The 23,495-nt window shown below is 35.2% G+C and overlaps 1 protein-coding gene across 7 annotated transcripts in view; it reads right to left on the bottom strand.

Annotated features, from left to right (window-relative positions):
- LOC111516152 (nose resistant to fluoxetine protein 6) overlaps positions 1-23,495 on the bottom strand; it is a 327,989-nt gene that overhangs the window by 242,753 nt on the left and 61,741 nt on the right. For 6 of the 7 annotated variants that reach the window (XM_074186129.1, XM_074186130.1, XM_074186127.1 and 3 more), the window contains exon 3: positions 4,583-4,809. In XM_074186129.1, coding sequence (XP_074042230.1) covers positions 4,583-4,809 — 227 coding nt within the window. Of the gene's footprint in view, positions 1-4,582; positions 4,810-5,580; positions 5,629-23,495 lie in introns of those variants that run through there. The other variant, XM_074186131.1, reaches the window with a different exon arrangement.

The raw sequence follows: 23,495 nt of genomic DNA, 5'->3' as shown, positions 1-23,495 counted from the left end.
TCAACCATATAAACGCACATTGCCGTTTGTTACATACGTTAACTGTTGAAATACCAACTATGTCTTCTCAATATGTCGCCATGTTTTTTTTTATCATCAATATATTAAATATTCTTGTCTCTGACGTCAGTCATTATGTTTTCTCTCGGTCGGTAGCCAAGCGGTTCGGTGTGGGTGATTTGTTCACTCACTCGAATTGACTGCTGTGTTGGTCGGTGGTTCAAGCCCTAGTCTGAACGATCGATCTTCACTTCCCCGTGTTAGGAATCACACGTTAAAAGGTTAGACCTCGTTAATCCTTAGCTCGCACAAGTTTCGACTTCTGAGGGTTGTCGTTCGTAGGGGTGCGTGAGGGTTGTCGTTCGTAGGGGTGCGACAGCTGGTTAACGGAAAAACAGATTTTTTTTTAATGACAGATGACTGACGACCATTGTTTTCTCTTTTAACGATAGGTCATCGCTACAAAGTAAAAACATGGAACTGAGAGAAAATACCCATTGATACACGAAAACAGTTGAAAATAAATCAAAATTTTCAATGCATGGTGAGTTGTTGCATGAAAGCATGTGATTACAAAATATAGAGAATAAATCTCAAGACAAAATTCCTCAACAACAATAAACCATTTGAAAAGCATTCTTCTACATACGATCATGCCTGAGACACCTGGTATATTGCAATTTTGGGACGCCCGTTACATCTTTCTTATCTTTGGAACGGATGAACTTCGGCACTCAAAGCGATCCCCATCTCTCTTACACGTTGGTTGTGAAGTCGCTACTGCGCGTAGACATAATACTGACTTACGAAAGAATCAATTTTAGCATATTTAATTGGATGTAGCATTCATGAGGTTCCACAATAAGAGAAAATTTTGGACATAAATGAGTTTTCTGATTTCATTTTCCACTCAGTCCAATAATATCTGATGTATAGATTTTTCACACACTCAGAGTGTCGGATGAGCCATGTATATGTTTCTGAGAAGGGTGTTCAGTTTTGCTATATGGTAATAGTACCTACTTGTTATGAATTTACAGCTGAATTAAAACACATTTGGAAAGTGAAATCGAATGAAAAAAAAGTTGAACTAAATAGTCTCATAATCAAGCTGCGAGTTACACCTGACCTGCAGCATTATGTAGATATTGTTTAATATAATTTTCTTAGGTATTTTTCTATAATTCATCAAGAGTTTCAATTAGGAATTGGATTAGGTATTCACTAATGTTTTGTCTGCATACCGTGTGTGCAATTTGTGTGGTTTTTGTTAGAACTCATTTGAATAGTTTTTTGATTTTATAGAGAACCGTGTTCCACTTGTCAGTACGAACTTAACGCTTTACTTCACAGATTTCGCCATTGTAGGTCAAGATTTTGTCATCGTAAGGGAGATGTCATCGCCTTGACTTTCAGACTTTTTCCTTTTGCGACAGTTAAGTTGTTCAGTATAGTACCACTGATGAGACCTGGTGGGTCGACCCAAAGCGTTTAAAAAATCTGTTTAAAATCTGTTTTTCCGTCAATCAGCTGTCGCCCCCATACGAACGACAACTCTCTGAAGTTGAGAAACTTGTGCGAGCTTAGGACTAACGAAGTCTTACCTTTTAACGTGTGATTCCTAACACGGGTGCAGAATCATCCCAGCTTCAACCAGATGAATTCTCTCGAGAAAAATATCTGGTCGAGGCGGGAATCGAACCCACGGTCTTCCGATCGCCAGTTGGGCGCACTACCACCGCGGCCAATTCCACAATTTCAATTATATTATCAAATATACCATCGACATCACCTGCCTGCAAGATAAGGATGGAGTCATATATTCGGTAGATGAAACAGACACACTTCAGACACACTTATAGCAACTTCACAAAATCCTATATAATCGCTTTCTACCGTCCACACTTGCATAAAATGCACTTGTATAGGTACATATGTGAATCAAGATCAAATACTCTTTCGTATGAAAGTTTTGTTCGAGATCTAACGAGAATCTACATTAGAGAACGTTGAATTCAGTTTCGTTGAAAATCATCCACTATACTGTCTAGACATTCGGGTAAGGTGGTGAGGAATGGAAATTTCGTTCACTATAGAAGAACCGGCCTACTATCGAAAATAATTTTCATTTCGTTGCATTCAGAATTTTTTACTATTCTCTCTACCGATCCTACCCAAATGCAACCAAGGAAAAATTGCAGAAAACATGTAACGAATATATTCACATCTCTTTTCATGAATATCATTTTCACATGTGTGCTGTCACTGCATTATGTGTGTTGTAATCAATCTTCAAATTAGGATTTAATTTATTCATGTAATGAAACCGATTAGGTCTGTTTGGATATAAGTGAATGAATGAATGCCAGAATATGTCACTCGAACGTGGAGACCCGAACCCAGCTCAATAACAATTCCAATCACTGCCAGGAGTTGAATGTGAGGCTCATACTTCGAAAAGACCTGAACTTTATGCATCTGTGAAGGTGACAGTGAAGAAAAACTGTTGAATAAGGCAAGGAGAGGCATGGAGAAGTATGGCCAAACGGAGGTCTGGTTTCTTTTTTTGCCAAAAAGAGGATGCTAGCCACGATGCTAGATCCTCAACATCAACAATCCACCTGAAGGATGTAGAAAAAACTCAATGGAGAAAAATTGTTCAGCGATGGTGATGAGAAATATAACGTCAATGTGAGTGTATTTCATTTGAACATTCGTTCTCTTAAAAATAAACTGGAAAGGTTACAAGTCTTCTTAGATGACCTAAGTTACGATGTAGTGTGCCTCTCTGAACATTGGCTCGACAAGGAATGCCTCGAGTTGTACAATATCCCGGGATATAATTTGATTTCTCAGTTCAGTCATCAAAAGAATATGCATGGTGGGACAGCTATTTATATAAATACAATGAAAGTTCTCAAGGTGAGACCGCGTAAATTAGGTGTATACTGTATTGAAAGAGATATAGAAGTTTGTCGTATTGAGCTGTTAGACACTAACACTGATATTGTTACACTTTATCGATCTTCTTGTGTTTCCAACTGTGCTATTTTCTTCAGTAAACTTAAAGAACTGTTGATCCATCTACATAACAATTTTTCAAAAATAATCATTTTGGGGGATTTCAATATTGATTTTCTAACACCTAATTCGAACAGATCTAGCTTGCTTTCCATTTTCCATTCTTCTGGACTGGAATTCACAATTTCTGATTTCACTAGAGTAGATAATTATGCAAAAAGTTGTATTGATAATATAATTACTAATATATCCGATAAAGACTATGGCATAAGAGAAACCAATACCAATATGTATCAATTGACTCGAACAATGTATCCGACTTAAAACCAGTTACATGTGGAGTTCCCCAAGGCTCGGTTCTGGGGCCTCTTTTATTCATAATCTATATAAATAATCTCTTTTCCTTCATGTCACCCCATAATTGTTTTGCTTTCGCCGTTACTACTCTTACGACATCCGAAAAATCAATGGTAATTTGGTGCGCGATATAAATCAAATTCAAATATTCAAAAAATCAAATTCAATAATTCAAAAGGAATAATTTAATGTTAAACGAAAATAAAACTCAACAAATCATTTTTACATCAAACACTTCTTGGGTTGAATTAACTGTCGAAATACACATTTTTTCTTCGGAAATTGAAAGATATAATCTCTCAACAGGAGCTATTATCAGCTTACTACGCTTTTTTCCATTCTCACAAAAAAAGACCGTGAGGATAGTATATGGGGCTGGTTTCTTAGATTACTGTAGACCTCATTTCCTTTCGATGAAAATAATGACAGTACCTTCTATTTATCTATATCAACTTTTGATAGATATTCATGAAAATCAATCAAAATTAAACAGAAATTGTGATTTACACGATCATGAGACTAGAGGATGTGATTTGTTGAGAGCCAGTAGATTCAGACTGAAAAAGTCTAGTAGAAACTATCGATGTCAATTTAAACAATATTATACCTCCCCATGTCAAAAAGTTAAATCAATACTTTTTCAAAAAGTATCTGAAATATCTATTGATTTCGAATTGTGTTTATTCTACTGACGAATATATAGCTGTCCTATCCAGAGAAACACAAATAAACGGCGAAACAGTATAATATTCATTATTGGGTAATAATGTATATGTGTATATGTGACTTATCTTATTTGTTTCTAAAAGATCAATGAGTTAAAATTAAAAATTTAAAAAATTATGAATATTGTTCACGTTCTTGTATGCACAACTATAGTTTTTATTGAATGTGAATCAGTATTTTCTTGAAATATTTCGAACCTCAATTTAGCCATTATGTAATTCTAGTATTTCGTGAACGTTTTTGGTTTTGGTATCGATAGAATAATTTTCCTCGTGTTAGTTCATCTCAGCTATTTGGACCTATCATTTCGCAGAACTACTGAAAAACTAAAAAAATATTTCTCTTCAATTTGTTAAAACTAGAATCAAAATTTTCACGCGTCAAGTTCGTTGAAATGGTTGCAAGAAAATTCATTTTCATTTCTATATTATTTATGAAAATTTTTTCGAGAAAAATATAACCTCATATGACTACTTACCAAAAAGAAATATCAGCCTTATCGAAATAATGATTCTCGCCCGCAGTATGACAAAACATATCCAAAAAATTCACAGTATATGTGATGTTGTGGGTCTTGAATCTATTTACTACATTAGCTAAATAGTCATTCAAATTATTTTTCAAATCATGAATTGTACAAGATGATGGTATGCACCATCCAACTTTCACCGAGTTTCTTGGTTGTTGGGAGACATCACTGTACACCTGAAAAAAAGTGAAATTACCATTAGGAAAATTTTTCTACGAATATATGAACTGGTTCATCAAAACATACAGATATCAATTCTTATAAGTTCAATGAGTTCTTTTGTATATTTCGATCCATGTTCAGTCATTATTGAGATCAAAAAAATATTTGAACAGTTATATAATATGCAGAGTAAAAAAGTGATGATGAAGTTTTTTTCTTACGATAAATTACAAAAAAAACAAATTTTTTCCACATTACCCCGATCTTAAGATTATCTCCATTGAGAATTATACTGCAGTATGAACACGCTTGAGAAAGCTATTGTATAGTGAATCACGTGCCACGGTTTTGTAAACTGTTCAGTGATAATATCACAATTGTTACTTAAATACATTATGGATGTTCACCAAGTATCGTTCAATTCTATCGCAACTCAAAGATTATATTATCAGCAACAATGGTATATTTTCCAGACCATTTGAGAAAATATAATGTTCTTTTTTCAATGATATAACACAAGTGACCATCCTGTTGAAAATTGGTGACGAAGAAGTCATTTCCTTCAAGTTTAATATGGGGATGCTTTAATATTATCTATGAAATTATTGTCGAAAAACTCGATGTTGTGAGAAACGAAAGACTATGTTTGCTCAGATTCCAAATGTAAATTTGAAAAATTGCATGTTTTCATCAATTCACTTATTTTTCTTGAATTTGTTAAATACCATTCTTGACTTCATTTATATCTGTAATTCCAATAGAAAATAGTATTTATCAAAGCGTACCTCTTTCACCACAAATAACTTTGAATATATCATCTGCTTTATTTTTCTGTGTCAGTGAATAAGTCAAAGTTTCAAAGCTTCCTGGTTTATTATATCATAATGTAGTCATACTGTCGAAAATGAAAAATGCACCTTTTCAGTGGCACAGAAAAATCGACCGCATAATATTTTCGAAATTTTTTGTAGTGGAACAGATACATTCTGAAGTGGAAATATGAAAAATATTATTTCCTGTTCAAATTTTCAATATTAATGAGGTGAAAAATGGCAATGAGAAATTATAAAAACCCGTGAAATAATGATAAATTTCAATTCCTAATTTTTCATTGGAGAACTGAGCAAATATCTTCTTTTGTTTCTCACTACTTCAAGTTGTTTGACAATATTCCGATAGATGACGAAATGGCTACAACGTTGTCTTTTTGAAAGGCAATGCTAACTCATGTATGAAATTTAATATGATATTTTATCCATGTATAAAACAATATTGAGTTCCATCTGAAATGTTTGATATGGGTTCAATAAGCTTTCAATTACAATTCCATCATACATTTCAACCCTCATTTCAAATTTCTTACATTGAAATCAACTGAATGGCATGTTGTACAAAGATTGTCATCGGCCAGTATATACAAAACTGCTTTGAAAATTCGAACATTTCAATACTTCTGCTGTATTGCTTCCTTACTGGCTATTGCAGTAACACCTACATTTTTTACATTCTAACTAAATGAGACGAAACCTATGTGTCTGCACATGTGCAATCCCAAACAACAGCTTAGTAGAGTAGCTGCGAGATCGTGGGGTAACTGGCAACACCGCCTTATGGGAAATATCATGTAAATTTGGATAAAAAAGTCAAGCTATTTTGCAAATGTTTGTCCCAACATGGGATTCTCCATAAGACAGTGTTGCCTTATTTCCCCAGATGCAAAAGATTTCATACACCATTCAATGTCGCAAGATACACTGTATTGAAAATAAAAAGAAATAACTCTTCGCGCTCTACCCAATACTATCTAATGCTAAAGATGAAATTCAGTCACTGCCACCCTCGTGTAGGTTGAATAATTTCCCAAACTACATGTTCGATATTGAAAAGTCGGGTCTGTGTGTGAGCTGCCGGGAGCCGTGATGATTTAAGACAGGTGTTGAAGTAGTGTGAAGTGGAGAAATTAAATAACGAGTATTTGTATAGACAATATTGTAGAATCTCATGAAGTAATAATCTGAAAATTATCAACTTGAGCTGTATGGTTAAGGCGAACTGGATGAATATAACAATTGAGAGAAAAATTCCCACTATTATAGCAAAATTTGACTTCACATTTTCACATTTTTGAAACCGCATTGAACTATTTAGACCACGTCGGAATGCAAAGTTAAAGGTCTTAATAATTAATAATTATAATAAGAGAACAATTATTATTCAGGTCTGTTTTATGTAAGGAAAATACAGAAAAGAGTGAAATTGAACTACAGAATATATATTCGAAAGAGAAATATTTCAGGATTGGGAAAAATCTTGAGGTTTAGTTAGTATTTGGAAATTGTCGGAAGAGGCAACTGTTTCGATGTGCCGATTTTCTATGGCATGTGCCTGTATTTCTTGGTCAGATATAATAAGGAACTTATCTCTATTTGCTTATTGCGAGTTACTTTTGCATTCCGTTACGACCTTCACAGCATCGATAATGGCTTAACTATAACTGAAAAGTAGGATATGCCATTAATTTGATCGAAAATAAATTAATTCATCTGTCATTGCCAGATTTACCTGTAAAGTTTTGGTTTGACTTTATAAAATAAATGCAAGGTTATTATCTGCCGACGTCATGCTAGACGGGTGTTTGTGAGGTACCCAAAACAGATGCGAAGACTCAACACATAATATTTTACAGGAGAACAGACTGATAATTCTCACGCATGTGCATGTTTAACATGAAATACCACATATTCAATAATGTTTTGAAATGCTATACTATATTTCTCTTGGAATATAATTACATTAAAACTTGAAGTGGGTATTCCCTGGAAAGTAGGTATTCCCTCACTTTGATCTCTTTTTCCCCCAGACATTGGGCAAGATCTATTGGTGAAAGTTGATTCAACTTCGAAACTGAATGCAAGGTTTTTCTCCGCCCAAGTCATGCTAGACGAAGATTTGTAGACATGTGGCGTCAACACTTGACATTCTACAGGAGAACATACTGTCACATGCTAACGTGAAATCGAATTGAATGCATTGCTATTTGAACTATTTACTCGAGTAACTGACCTTTGTTAGGAAAATTTTGGGGCCACTATAAATAATATATTTCAGGACCTCTTGAAATAATTACTCAATGATCATCAAACTGATGGTAGGTAACGTCTATAGCCCTGTTGAGCAAGGAATTCCAAATCGAGAAATTGAAATATATTGGAGAATAATTACTTTATTATAGATATTCACTTAATATTTTTTCATAAATTTTGATGAGCTCACTTGAAGTGAGCTCATCAAAATTTATGCTTCTGTGTATTCATTTTCAATATTTTTCTGAAGAAATGATCTACTTATTGAAATGATGAAATTGTGTCCATTCTAGAGTAATTGTTTTCGACAAAAATGATCTAGGTGAAATTCTCTTGAAAATAATTTATTTAGGTCATATGTATGTATCATTCAGTTTCATACAATAAAAAGTTACTGATTGTTGGTATCAACTGAACGAGGACTTTATGAATAACATATTCTTTATTTATTCATCATCTGTTGCTGTTGAGCGGTAAATATTCCAGTAATGAAAAAGGTCTATCAAACATTGGTACATTTGCTATTCAATACACTTATCAGCATGTAATTATGTAATTGTAACTAACTGAAAAAAAAATTATCTTTTGAAGGGTGGGGTGTACCGTCATCATTGCCGATATGTCCATGTCGTGATATGGGTCGGAGCCCTATTTTCGAAGGTGAATTAAAATAATAAATAAAGGTGGTAGGGTTTCGAGAGTTTGGAACTATGTATTTGAATAATTCCTCCTCTGTTAAAATATATTTCCAATTCCTCAATTTTTGATAGTTTTTGAGTTATGAGCGAATAACTGAATGTCATTTTTTTCGCCCCAATTTGTTAATGATAATTGCAATTTACTATTACTGTAAATTCAGAAGTGGGTTTGCTTGGCCTCTTCCAATTCAAAAAAGTTAATCTCAAGTAATATACCAAAAATTAAAATTTAATGAGCGAAATGGTTCAAATCGTTCAACTAGTTTGTGGAAAAGAAGTGATTAGATTACAACAGTATAATGTGCGATCTAACATTTCATCAATTGAATTCAATATCAATTCATAATCTCACAATCGTCATGTGAAAATATTTCTGGAGCATGTTATATTAATCGCTTCATTACTCTGATAATGCCAACTAAGTTCACTTGTAGATGAAACCCATTGGAAAAGGTAGCAAATATGACAAAAATAAAATGAAAAAAAATTATGGGCGATCTGAGCTCGGAAAATGGAAGGGGATGAGTTATTAAAAGTAAAAAACGGTTAATCGCGATTTCCGGCAAAACTAACAAAAAACCAATTTTTGGGTATTTTATTATCATATTCTACTGAAAAAAGCACCCTGATTTTCAATTGAAAATTCACACGTAAAAATATGTTTAAAAAAAATCTATGTGCTTCTTGTTCCTTAAGATCTCTACTCTTTGATGGTGTGAAAAAAGTATACATTACTATTGCAAATTGTCTCAGAAAATGCAAAAAAAATGAAAAAACCCGAATCTGAAAATTGCTTTCTCATCATTATGTTAAATTCTGAAAATTCTGAGCTATTTATTGAAATTTTATTCAAATAATCATGATATTTATTTTTTCAAGCCATGTTCTGGAAATGTAGAAGATCTATTTTTCACGTCTAATTGTTGCAAATATGAATCTTTCAAAAATATTATTGCATTTCTGCATTGTTTTTCTGGTTGCGATACAATATCTGGATTTAACGGAAAGGGAAAAAAAAGTATTAAAAATTCCTTATTGAATGATAAAAATGGCCAATATTTTTTATAATGAAGATACGAACAAAGATATCGAAAAATATCAAAAAATGGAATACAATTAAACAAAACTGTTCGTAAATATGGAAATGACAATATAATAACACTGAATCAATGTAGATTTCGAAAATATCTATTGGTATAAATTACATCTTTCATATTGGCAAATCTCCCATCCATAGAAGGTGCAGAAGAACAACATTGTTACAGGGCATTTCATCAGCTTCAAATTTGGCTGGGTAACGAACTGACAGCAACAGATAGAGGCTGAAAGGAACATTAAAGTGGCGTTATGCTCAATTTTACAGAAAATATGCAACAAAACTATTTGTTGCACCTGTGAAACTGGATGTAACAGTCAGAAATGTGGCCGACAAAAACATGATTTGAAATGCACAAATTTATGCTCAAATTGTATTTGTTATGAAAAATGCTTCAATAAAGAATTGTAGGCTTTAACGGCTGGCGTTAATGTTCTGATTGTTCTCCGGGTTTTACCGTGGTCTTCTTCAGGTTTAGGAATTGTAACCAAAGAAGACCACGGCAAAACCCGGAAACCAACCAAAACAAATGCTCCAATGTTCAAGAAAAAAAACTACGAAGAAGTTATTGATTCACATAAAATTGTGGATGCAGAACCAATGCAGACTGGAAAAAAATATTGGAGACGAAGATGATGATGGTCTTGAAGAAGATCTACTAGAATCGGAAAGGTTTTTCGAATCCACATACTAATGGCTAAGTGATTAGAATTCAATAAATGTACATATAAATCACAAGATTATTGTATTTAAAAATATTGTAATGAATAACGTAGTCAGTATAAAGTATTTAAATTTCAAGCATTTTTTTTTATTCAAATGCCTAACATTTACATGCATATTTATATATTATACGATTTTCTATGACATAAATTCAATTATAATTTAATTAATCAGCTTAATACTGGAAAAAAATTCTACAGTCACAGTTTTTAGGTGAAATCTGATTCCGAAGAATTCTTCGGGATCTGATTTTACCTAAAAGAGGGTAAAAACACGTGATCCTGGGAAAGTATAGTTGTGTGAATATTTCGGCATTTTGAAACATTAATGAGATAACAAGTTGGGTATGAAATAAGATATAACAGTCTCTGTCTCTGTCTTACTCTGACTATACTACTCTTCAATGGTTCCCACTGATTACCAATATTCAGACAACACTGTCGGAAGAGCTATCCACTGTAGTTCGAATCGCAAGAGTATATGCGGAGGACTTACAGTTGTGAGTTTATCAACAAGTATACACCCGGATGAGGCAAAAACCGTAGTTTGGAAGGAAGACCCAGAGATATCAACATGCACACAAAATTTTAAAAATTGTGTTTCAATTCAAGGCATTTCCACCATAAATGGAAAGCAAATGTCACATACACGCGGCTAAAATCATCATATACGCACTCCTTCTGTGGAGGACCTATATATAGCGGGATGTATATATATATATATATATATATATATATATATATATATATATATATATATATATATATATATATATAGGCGCACCACTTCGATCGATCAGTTATTGTTGAATCTGCTTCTGCAATTCTGAAAAATGTTTGCTGATATGGTGAAATATATCGTATCTATCCTCAGCCTCCTAAAGGATGAGGATAAATACTACTACTATGGGTGGGAAGCAGAATCTACTAGAATTTCTGGCCAATATTACAACAGTACGTAATCAGATGAAATTTGAGATGAAGAGAGAAGCAGGAATGATTAGCCGGAAAGGGAGAGCCTCTAATCGAATTCATTGGGATGATTCAAGTTCGGCTTTCAATTCGCGTATCCGGACTGGAGTGATTAGTAATCTCAAGCATAAGAACCCTACCTCATTTTAGATCGATTGAAAGAACCTTTTTGTGTAAAAAATTCAAAATGCATTGAAAAACGATGCATTTTCAAAGGTTAATATGACATATATAAATGTAAAAAATCATGATTATGCCTGTTTCGCTTGAGCCATTGTTTCGGCGTTGTATCCAGTTCCCCACAGATATCATCAACACATCTTATCTTATCCTGACTATTCAAAAGTTCTGCAGTTGAAAGGAATTCACTTTCCGATGACAATTATTCAGATAAATAGATTCGAAGAGCAAAATGATCTCTCAGTCAACATTTATACCGCTAAGATTGAGCATAGCAAAAAACAAAAGCAAACTTGTGAATCTACTCATGACTAAAGACATTTATTACGATGAAAGATGTGAGGATTCAATAGATGTCTATGATGCTACGTCACCAATGGAGAAACACTTTGTTTGGATAAAAGATCTATCTAGTTTGGTGAGCATTCAACTCGACAACCATAATGGAAAAAAATATTTTCGCAATAGGCGTTTTCATTATTTTTCCACACAATCTAAGTAAGATAAACATCTTGAAGACTGCACGAAAACAAAGAAAGGCCTACCAAAATTACCCATGGACCCATATTTTGAAGTTAAAAAATTTCAAAAATTAAATTACATCGCCTTTCGTCATATATGCCGATCTTGAGAGTGTATTGGTATTGAATTTATGTTTATAAAATTTGAAATTAACATCTCATACCGTCCAAAACATATTTCAGGAAATGAAACTCTTTCACACAAACACTCTCTTCCTCTCTTACATACACACATCTAGATATTTTTTTTTGTTATATCTTTTTATCTTTCTACTTTATTATGCCAAATCCCGTAAACAAAAAAAGTAAATATGTGTCTACATACCACGGCCTCTTCCACACTGGTTTTGAAATACACCGTTTACTTGGACCAGCTTCACTTTCAGCCATACTTTTATAAAACTAAGAGTACTGACACTTGTTCACTCAATATGAATTTCAAATCAACTAACGATTTGAAGACGGATCTGTCGCGTAGTCTCGTGTGCTGCTCAGCGTTGTAAGGTACTACTCAAAGAAGTTTCAACTTGCAGATGTACGTTGATACCGAGTTGATGACGAGTGGCGTACGTAAAAATAAATAAATAGGTATACCAAGTGCTTTCAATGTAACAAATATATACCACCAAACTCACCACAAATTAATACTTTACTCTCAAATATGTTAATAATTCTGAGGTACCCGGGTACCTATCGCGTCAATATAAGGTGTTTTTTGTCAGTCAGACAAGGGTTAATAATAAAACATTGAGAAGAAAAAAAGGACAATTCTATTCAGTCCGTGATTCGAATGTATTTACAAAAACCGCCCACATTAAAGATTTGGCTATTGTAAAATATGGTGAGCATATAGCTTTCAAACAAATTTCTTCTTCATAATTGTTCAAATGAAAATCAGAGGCAAATCTGAGAAACTGATGTCTCTGAACCCAATCGTATGTAAATTCGAGGTGTCAATTAAGGAGTCTATACTATGGTTCCGAAATTGTGGCGCTAAATTCTCGAAAATGATCGTTTTTGCTATAAACTGTCTCTTGCAGTGGCGTACGAAAATTATACTAAAGAGATGTGGAAAAAATCATGATGAAATATATAGAATTACAAACTTGACAACAATGTTTTCGTTTTAATGCAACGATATTTCTGAGAGTTCAGTGCCTACTGTTGTGGAATTGTAATATAGTTCTGTCTGCGTTAACCCAGTTCTCCTAGTGAAAAGAATCCAGACACGCTTGAATCATTCAGAGCAGGACGATTAATATGCTAACATCAGTTCAGGTAACCAGAAAGTGATGGCCATGGAAACATGAATTTTTCCAAGCGCTTCAAAACTGTTTTAGGATATTCCAAACAGTACATCAAAAGTTTCTTCAAAATTGTGGCATTCATCAAACGGCTACTTGAGAAGGACCCGAGTATACCATTTTTTTCAACTGACGATCAGGAAATGGCTTTCTAAGACAGTGGTGCTTACATTCGAACCAATAATGTCTGATTTGAGCTTTATGAAGCATCAAAATTTGTTAGGGTTTGTACAGTTTTCTGGTTCGTAACATGAATAATGCCATTACCCTACGCTGGCCTGGCTCAGAAGCCTTTCAATTAGACATCTTCCCTCTATCCAGCGTCATCACTGATAAGGGACCCGTGCTCATCCAAACCAGCGGGGGTCGAAGACCCAAAACTTCATTGATTCCCAAAATAAATTATAATTCATTACATGGAACAATATTACATTGCAATATTATGTTATTTGAACTCAAATAAACAATTATAAATAAGGTGAAATGAAGATAATCACAAACTGGTCCATAACAGACAGAAATACTGCCTTTTTTATGCTCATCATAATTTGAATATAGACAAATATTTTTTATTTCTCCTTCTTTCAACAATACAAATCCGGTAGTATTCGCTTTGTACCTACATTTGCATTCCTCCCTTTTCTTGTTCCAGCCGTTCTTTCCATTGTCGCCACCCAACTATATCTCCATCCATACATCTATCGATCACATATTCTGCCGTTTCAGGCTCCCCCCATCTGCATGGACAGGGCACCTACGGTGCCAGGTTGAATCTGGCCAGGTAACCTAGTAAGTTACCGTGCCCCATGAACAGTTGAACTGCTTTTCTCGAAAGATCAAGTGACTCATACCTGACTGTTATACAAACTCTGTAGAGCAGTCGGCTAATCATGCCTTTATCCCATTCTCGCTGCTATTCTTCCGTAATCCATTCTTTTATCCTCTTTCTCTCGTCGCTCTTGCAACTCATTTTTCTTACATTACATGAAATTCTATCCCTTCTTATGTCCTTCGTGACCTCCTCGTGGGCCTTTCCATTGCCAAGATTGTCATTTTGATGGCCTTTTCGCCATATATTTTCGGTCCGCGCTCCCCTTATATACCATGCTTCAACCATTCTCTGAATCATAGCCACCCTGTTATTCTTCACTCGTGCCACTTTCATCCTTTTCACCGCTATGGCGGAGTTACTAATCACTCTAACATTCTCATTCATACCCCTCATTTCTATCACTCTCTCTATCGCAATCACTTCGGCTTCATTCACGCTGCTCTGTTCGAGAATCCTCTCATTTCCTAGAACCCATTTACCCTGATTCCTTTCATACGCTCAACCTATGCTCATTCTTTCCTCGTCCATCCTCGCTCCGGCATTCACATACACCTCAGTCATCCCCTCGTCCTGCATCTCCTCCAGTAACCCCCTTGCATCCAGGGAAGTATCTTGTCTATACCTTTCATTCTGTCTTCAGTCTTCCTTTCTCCATTCATTCTCCACTCATGGCATCTGGCCCCGGCTTCAATATGAAGTGGGGCCATACCCGAGATCACAATGAGCGCAGCCGACGACGCCGTCCTAAACGCCCCACATGCGGCAATGAGGAAAGGCCTCTGCGCCGCGCTCTGCTGTTTCTTGACTCTACTATCATGCACTCTACTCCCCACACTTGCACATCATGCATAGCTGCAGGTTTCGCTACCCTTTCATATATGATTCTGATACACTCTCTCTTCAGTCCAATATTCCTTCCGGACCATCTCCTCATTTTCCCGCCAGTGTATCTAGCTTTTTTCTAACCTCCTTGTGTTGGTCAATGAACAGTAGTCCAGAGTCCACCACAATTCCCAGGTATTTGACATTCATTCTGTTTTCAATCTCTCTCTCATTCACTCTTATGGTCGAGAGTCTTTCATCTCGTCTGGCCTGTACGTACATGCATTCTGTTTTCCTTTCATTATATCACAACCACATCTCTTTCTCCCATTATTTACATTTATTCCAGAGCAGGTTCCATTTTCTCTCGATATCGTCTACGGAGCTACCTTCGATGATGACCAGCTGGTCATCCGCGTAGGCCTGCACTTGTACCCCATACGTACTTATGCCTTGCCTCACTTTCATACTTCTGATTCGTTTAAACCATAATTCCATCACAATCAGCCATAGAGTTGGTCCCAGGCTAGAACCCTGTGGACAGCCTCTGTTTACGATATCAGAGACCGTTCCACAGGTGACTGTTCCCTCCCTATTCCCTGTTCCCTGTTCCCTCCGACTGGTCGGTCGGTAGCCAAGCGGTTTGGCGTGGGTGCTTTGTTCACTCACTCGAATTGACTGCCGTGTCGGTCGGTGGTTCAAGCCGTAGTCTGAACGATCGATCTTCACTTGCTATCGTCCAACCCGTGTTAGGAATCACACGTTAAAAGGTAAGACCTCGTTAATCCTTAGCTCGCACAAGTTCCGACTTCTGAGGGTTGTCGTTCGTATGGGTGCAACAGCTGGTTAACGGAAAAACAGATTTTGAACAGATTTTTTGTAAGAAAGTCATGCACGTCTTCCCCACATTTTCCAGCATACCCATTCGTGTCATGCATTTCTCAATCGTCGGTGCCCACGCGGTATTAAAGGCATTGGACAGGTACGATGCCACAACCAGGCTGTGTCTCCTTCCTCTCTTATTTTCTTCAATCCTTTTCACCATTTTCTCTACTACCATTACTGTATCTATTCCTCCTCTAAAACCATATTGGTTTGGAGATAATTTCAACTCCCATTTACATCAGACTTGAATCCTACCATTGAGAAGCCTGTCCAACATCCGCCCCATGCCTGTCAGTAAACTGATGAGCCTGGGGTTTCTGTCCTTCTTTGGTATCCATATGACCTTCGTTTGCTTCCATACCGTAAGGAAAAACCTTCTTTCCAGGCACGCGTTGAATAGTCTCAGCATGCTTTCTCCATCCTATTCTGTTGCTCTACGATTCGCTTCGTTGGGAACCCCATCTATTCCAGTCGCCTTATTGTTGAGAAGCTTCTCAGCTACTCCCCGCAGCTCCCCAATAGAAACTGGCGACTCACCGCACTCCATCCTTAATTCCTTTCGCATTCGACGCCTGACCGGGGTGTCGCTCGAGTGATCGTCCTTAGGGAAGTATTTATTCAGCAAGAATCTGCAGGATTCTTCCTTCCCTCCTGTATATGTTCCATCATCTCTCACAACGTTCAAAGTTATTTCTCTGGCCCTGTCATCGTTGACAATCTCCTTCAACCACTCAATTCTAACATTTCCTACCATTCTTTTATATCTGTTCTGTGAGGACACAGTTCAGTCCTAACCAAGTGAGGACCGGTTGAAGAAATTGTCTGGGAAGGTTCTAACTTTTAAACTATCTGCGGCCTCCCTCTTCCACTAGAAAAATGGAAAATCTACTCGTAAAAATCTTAGGAGAATTTTTTTTTAATAAACATCTACCAAGTGAGGACTGTAGTGAGGTCCGTATATAGTTTCCAAAGATCCGAACAATGTGAGGATATTTATGCACGTACTAATTCATCAAAGAGGCAAAGTGAGGTCCATTAAACGTTGCCGACTTTTGTGCATGTGAAACAGTAAGGTATAAGATGGATAAGAGATTCGTATATTAGCGAAGGTTCATAAAAGGAATATTTTGTGAAAACTTTTGCGTTATTAAGGTTAGTTTTGATCAAAAATAAACTAAGAAATACATGTTGTTCATGGTTTGATTACGTCAGTTTCACAAATACATTTTTCAGGATGGACAGAAAAACAAAAATCTTGCATATGATGAAAAATGGACCGGTTGTAGATTCCAAAATATGAAAGTAACAAGTGAGTGGCAGGAATGAAATCAATTGTCTAGTTCACATTTACCATTTCCTTCTAAAATTTTAATATAGTCTCCAAAAATTACGATCAAGGTGACATTCGATTCGTATTGTCACGTAGAAAGTTCAAACAAAAAAATTGAGATTTGGTTTTTTCTGAATGTCTCGAAAAATATTCAAAATTTTCGAATTTCAAAAATAGATCCAAAAATATCATCAAATTCGCAAACTAAAAACGACTTCCGGAGCTGTACTTCCATTATTCATAATTTTTACAGAAACTAGAGTCAAAAACGGGTAGTCCTGCTATCGCGCGTGGTGCGTCAATCTGATACAGCAAAAATAAAGTTATTTAAACATTCAGAATAATATGAAAATTAAGGAATGAAAAAATTCATGTAGTTTTGGAATACATCAATGAACAATAATTTGCGGTAAAAAAAATTTATCCCAATTTTTCCATTGATTATGCATTTGTTAGTTGATAATTTTTATAAACTGAAGGTTATTATAAAAACACTGATAATTAACGAAATAAAACCTCAGAATTTTATTCACTTTGTAATGTTATTCTGAATAGGCTGATGAATAGTTCATCGTTGCAAAAATTACAAATGATTGAAAGCTACTTAATTTTTTTTATTTTTTACAGTTATTATTGAAAAACATGAATTAAGTATGAAAGTGAACAACTATATAACAGAAAACGAGTTTCATATCATGAATCACGATCCATCCACAAAATTTGAAATATAAATTAATAGCCTAATAAAATCCAACAAACAAATCTTCAACAACAAAACATTGAACAGATACACAAAAGCACCAAAACTCAACACACAGATAAAGATACATAGAAAAAATAAACTTATAAGATCAGTTATTAATTTTACCAAAGCACCTTCATACAAAATTTCAAAAATCATAGCCGATGAACTGGTAATCCACAGCATCAAAAATTCAATGGAACTCACAGACAATTGTCAGCACGAACACTGAACTATTCTCATTCGACATAAAAAGCATGTACTCCAAAATACCAGTCAACGGAAGTATAAAAGCCATATCAGATAAACTAAAACACCAAAACATAGGCAGAACCTATATTAACCAGATGGAACGCAGCCTAAATATAATACTCAACCAAAACTATTTCGAATCTGAAGGAAAATAAAATTTTATAAATGAACAGATGGACTAGCGATGGGATCCCTAGCATAATATCTCACCATAGGTGAGAAAATTTTACAATAATAAAAACACATAATGAAAAAAAAGAATGGTTCAGATATGTTGACGATGGACTGAACATATCACCAAACAGTGGAATAAGAATAGATCAAATAACAAAGGAAATTAACGAAATGAATCAAAAACTGATTTTCAGCATAGATGATGAGAACAACTCAAACCTTAACTACCTGGACATAACCATCGGATATAACTACAACAAAACACAATTCCAAATGGCGATATACAGAAAACCTACACAAACAAGTTCCACCATACCCGCAAGTTCAAACCATCCACCATCACAGAAAATGGCTATAACGCATTCATAAACAGAATGTTGAGAATACCACTAAGCAATGAATCCCGGAACAAAGAACGGAATATCATATACCAAATAGCGAACAGGAACGGATACACGCAAAAGGCAATAGATAAAAGTAATATAGCTATAGGGGTTCTGGCCCATTCCTTATGGAGATTAACATGGGAAAATGGCTAAGGTCCATTCTGACGTTTTCTGGACCTCAAGCCAACTTCTCACGGAAGGGGCAAAGGTCAGCGCCTCGTTTCTGCCACACGTCCATTATGTATAAACTGAGCCTTAGCCTTCAAAGTCCACTTTAAACCACCTCCATTTCTCCACTTTTATCGTCATTCAGACGACCAATCAGAAGCTACCGCACATGCAGCGGGAAATTCAAATCCACTAGATGAGCAAAGAGAGCACGAGTCCAAAATCCCATGTATTTTCTTATGGAGTTAAACATTTTGCAATTTTTGATTCAAATAGGAGTGGGAGAAACGTGTGACGTCATCGACGCAGGATGGAATGAGTATTGGAGAGATTCAAAGAGCGTGGGCCCACTTGCCCCTCGGCCCCCTGAATACTCCGCATCACCGATCGGCTCCTCTTGGGACTCCGCCTCACCACTCGGCCTCCTTGTCACATTTCAGTCACGTGGTTCTAATTAAAAAAAGTTTATAGTTATGAGAATCGAACCCAGGACGTCCGCGTGGTAGACATTGTCCTTAATCTCTACACCAATGTGATATATTGAAAAGAACTGTGAATGATGGGTATTTATAGCGTAAGTTTTGTCGGGACCGAAATTGACTCATTTTATATACTTGACCACATTTTTTTTATTTCCGTAGAATGTTAGGGAAGTTGTAATTATCATCATCATGTTGAAGATAGGAAAATATAATTAGATGTGTCAAAGTTTTCTGTCATTTCCAATGATTTCTTTCCATGATAATCAGTATCGGTGTACATTACCTTACATTTAAGCACACCCAAAGTAGGTAGCATGAAGTCATAATGAAATTTCAAGATAAATCCGAAATTGTCATCCCCACATACATTGGTTTATTGAATAAAAGTTCAGCTTTTTTCAATTCAATAGCGATCGAGTCTGTATAGAAAACTGTACGATCATGAAATCGAGGGCTATTTTACTATCTGTGCAACCGGATATTTTCCATTGTTTGCCCAAAGATCGCCTCATTGGCTAACTTGAACTGATTTTTTGCGAAAGACGTAATGGATGCAGTCCTCAATCGAGTATTCAACTTGATGTAGGGTCACAACCATGCAGACTTCATGGATTATAATTTCAATACATGTTCGAAGACATCAATTTTTTCATTTTTGAGTTAGGTGGTGCTCGATGTTTGGGACAAAATGGAATATCTTTGTGTGAATCATGAAGCCCCCCAGTGTACTCCAAATCAATTTGCAAAATATAATCTTTGGGATGGTCATTGGGAATTTGAGACGCATCAATGTTCGTATCTATCCATTCGAAACCTCCATATGGTAGACATTCCGACATTGCCCATACATATATATTATTCACATCGAAATATATTATGAATTTGGATGGTTTCGTAGCATCATATTTTGGCAGATATTGGTAGTTTGCTTTTGAATAACTATTGCAACAAATCGAAATTACAACCCTTATACCCTTTCCACAAACATAACCATATCGACGTCTTTTGAAATTTGTAATTTACACCTCGTATATTTCAACATACAATTTCACATGTACTCCAACATTGTGTAATACCACATAGGGTGCAGCCCATATATTTTCAAGTCAAGTTCGCGACAGTTTTCAAAAACGTCTGTCAAAAGCAATATATCCGTTCGCATGTATATATCGCTGTATTTCTGCAAAGTTTTGATATCGAATCAATGCCAAACACGTAGATCATTAACATACTTTCCATCATGAATTTCACAATTGTTTTTCCACATCATTGAATATGTGTGATTGATGACTTGTTTACTTTATGGTAATTCATGATCACTTCAATGAAATGAATAAAAACACTTTTGTCTAAATACCCCTGGAAAATTTTATTTTACGATCGGTTTCGGGTTTGACCCCATTATCAAGTATAAAACTTAAATCTGAATTTGGAACATCGATTTCATAGAATTTTCAGATATGCTGCAAGGCCAGGTATTCGAGAGACATGATGCCAACTCAAAATACCATCCTGAAAATTCTAGGGGTTGTTAAACTCATAAATTCAAGAGAGGAAACCTATATAAATCAAGTTGCTCGTTTAGGGGTATATGTTTCTGGTTTTCAATTGATTTGTTGATTTCCATGGCCTCCAACAGATTCATTTTTCTCCCTTTATTACATATATGTAGAATTTTGAAGTTATCTTCATTTATCTTGTGGTTTAATTCTTGGAAATGTTCGTACATTGCAGATGTTCTGTCCAAACAGACGTGTTCACGCATGTTATATAAGTTTTTCTTGCGGCAAATGGATGCTTGCTGAACACTCCAAACGAAAATTTGAAATAGTCCGGTAGATGTGTTGAAGAAACTGCACAGGAACGACTCGCAAAGGCAACCTTCGTGAAGTCACGAGCGCAGATGATTTTCGAAAGGAAAGTTCGAAGAAAAATATTTCTGTTGCGCCGGGGAGTGAGGGTATATAACTATCTGGAAAAGAAGAAGAAAAAAAATTATTTCAAACAATTTTTCACTACATACAAAGAAAGATACAATACTAACCGCAATTTTCTACAATCACAAATGATATAGCAGGGTTGGCTTTGCCCACGTCTTTTGCACCTTTAAATACAAGGGCATATTTTCTTCCTATAATATTTTTTTTACACAACCACTAAAGTACATAATTTTTATAAAAATTTTCAAAAACTATTTGAAAATCTTCGTATTCGCAAAAACATCTTGGAAAACGGAATATTTCGTATTTCGAATTGAAAAATATAATTTATTATTCACAAAAACACCGAAAGCGTAAAATTTCAAACAAAAATTTTCAAAACTGCTCAATTGAATTAATTTCACTGAGTTTCGACAATGAAAACTATGATTATACACAGATTTTGAAAAAAAATATTATACTTACATCTGATTATTGGAAATGATGCGCACACACACACACAAACACACATACCTGTCGCGCAATAGTAGTGTGGACACCACGCCCTGGTGTGAATTGTGGGGTCTTCGAAGTTATCATAACCAGGCGGTGGAGGCTTATTAGATGAATGCCCAGCTATTTCCAGTTCTTCTTTACACACCGAAGCCAGTGACTTTTCATCAAAACAGACATATGTGGCCATGACCACACCTCAACGGTAACTGCAGGTCAACCCACTGATGTCATTTTGTGGCCACATACACAATTTACACACCTCAAAATTTCAAGGTCATTATTTCCAAGGACATTATTTCAGGTATCATTATGTGGCCATATACACTTGATTTATATAGTGTTTATATAAAATTATAGAAAATTTCCTGAAAGCTGACACTATAGATTTTTTCATTTCGATTATTCTCGAAACAACTGAAAATATTAAAAACTCTAACGGGAATGATTTTATTTGTCAGTGGATCATTTCTACATATGATAATAGAGCATTTCAAATTAAAAAAAAAAGATTTTGATATAGAAACTTTATAATCGATGCTTGTTTTATTTGGTGAACGTTTCGTCGTTCTACCATCATCCCAAAAATGCGTTTTGGACTCTTTGAACTCTTGAATTTTCACCTTTCTCTTGTTTATACTACAAAAAGTTTTTCATGAAATTAAACTGCTGAATCTTGAATAAAATTTGCTCTCGATAATGCAGTAGTCGCCATTGATTTCATGCAGTATATTTCAATGTGAATTTCGATATATGATTCACTGAAAAATCTTAGTAGATTGAAAAGATACTGGAAATGAATAAAGAAATAATAATAATAAGGTCTTTATTATTCTCGGATATATTTCTTCTCACAATTGTTTAGTCAATGTTGAATAAATTGGAAATAAAAAGCGAAGTTTAACTCGGTGGCAAAGAAAGCCAATTCATTGTTCTTTTATGAAAGTTATTATCGTTTCTATTTCGATTATTTTCGAAACAACTGGTACTTTTGGTTTCTCTACAAACACCGAAGTCGGCAACTGCACCGTTCGCTCCATATCAATCTACTGATGCCACTTAGTGGCCACATATACACTTCACACGCCTCAAAATTTCAATTTTATTATTTCCAACGTATCAGGTATCATTATGTGGCCATACCAACTGCGTTAATAAAATAATAATCAATGAATCTTCATTAGTTTCATTTGTACTACAATTCCCAAAGTAAATTTCATAATTTACAATATGTAATATGGAGTCAGACGCTAAAAGTCTCTTGAAAATGAGTAAGAAAACGGATTGTACAAATTTTTTTGGAAAGTGCTCACTCAAAATTAGATCTCACTATTTTGAACATATTTTCTATCAAGCTCAATCTTTGAAAATATAAGAAGTTGGATATGTTCTTTGAAAAGTAATCGATCGTATATTGTTGCCGATTTATCAACCTTATTCTGACAATTAAACACGTCTTTTCTACACTGTTTTGATTTACTTTAATTTTTTTATACACTCCAAAGCTTTCGACTTATCATCGGAAATAACTAAAATGCATATCAACCTACTGATATCATTTTGTGGCCAAAATAATTATGTTGCCATCCATACACAGTCGTGCCCGAATGCCTTAATAA

This window comes from Leptinotarsa decemlineata, unplaced genomic scaffold (assembly GCF_025532065.1).
Source record: "Leptinotarsa decemlineata unplaced genomic scaffold, Ldec_3_MD MMD2_tig00078422_RagTag_RagTag, whole genome shotgun sequence".
NCBI classification, from domain to species: domain Eukaryota; kingdom Metazoa; phylum Arthropoda; class Insecta; order Coleoptera; family Chrysomelidae; genus Leptinotarsa; species Leptinotarsa decemlineata.
This window is presented reverse-complemented; position numbering and strand designations above follow the sequence as displayed.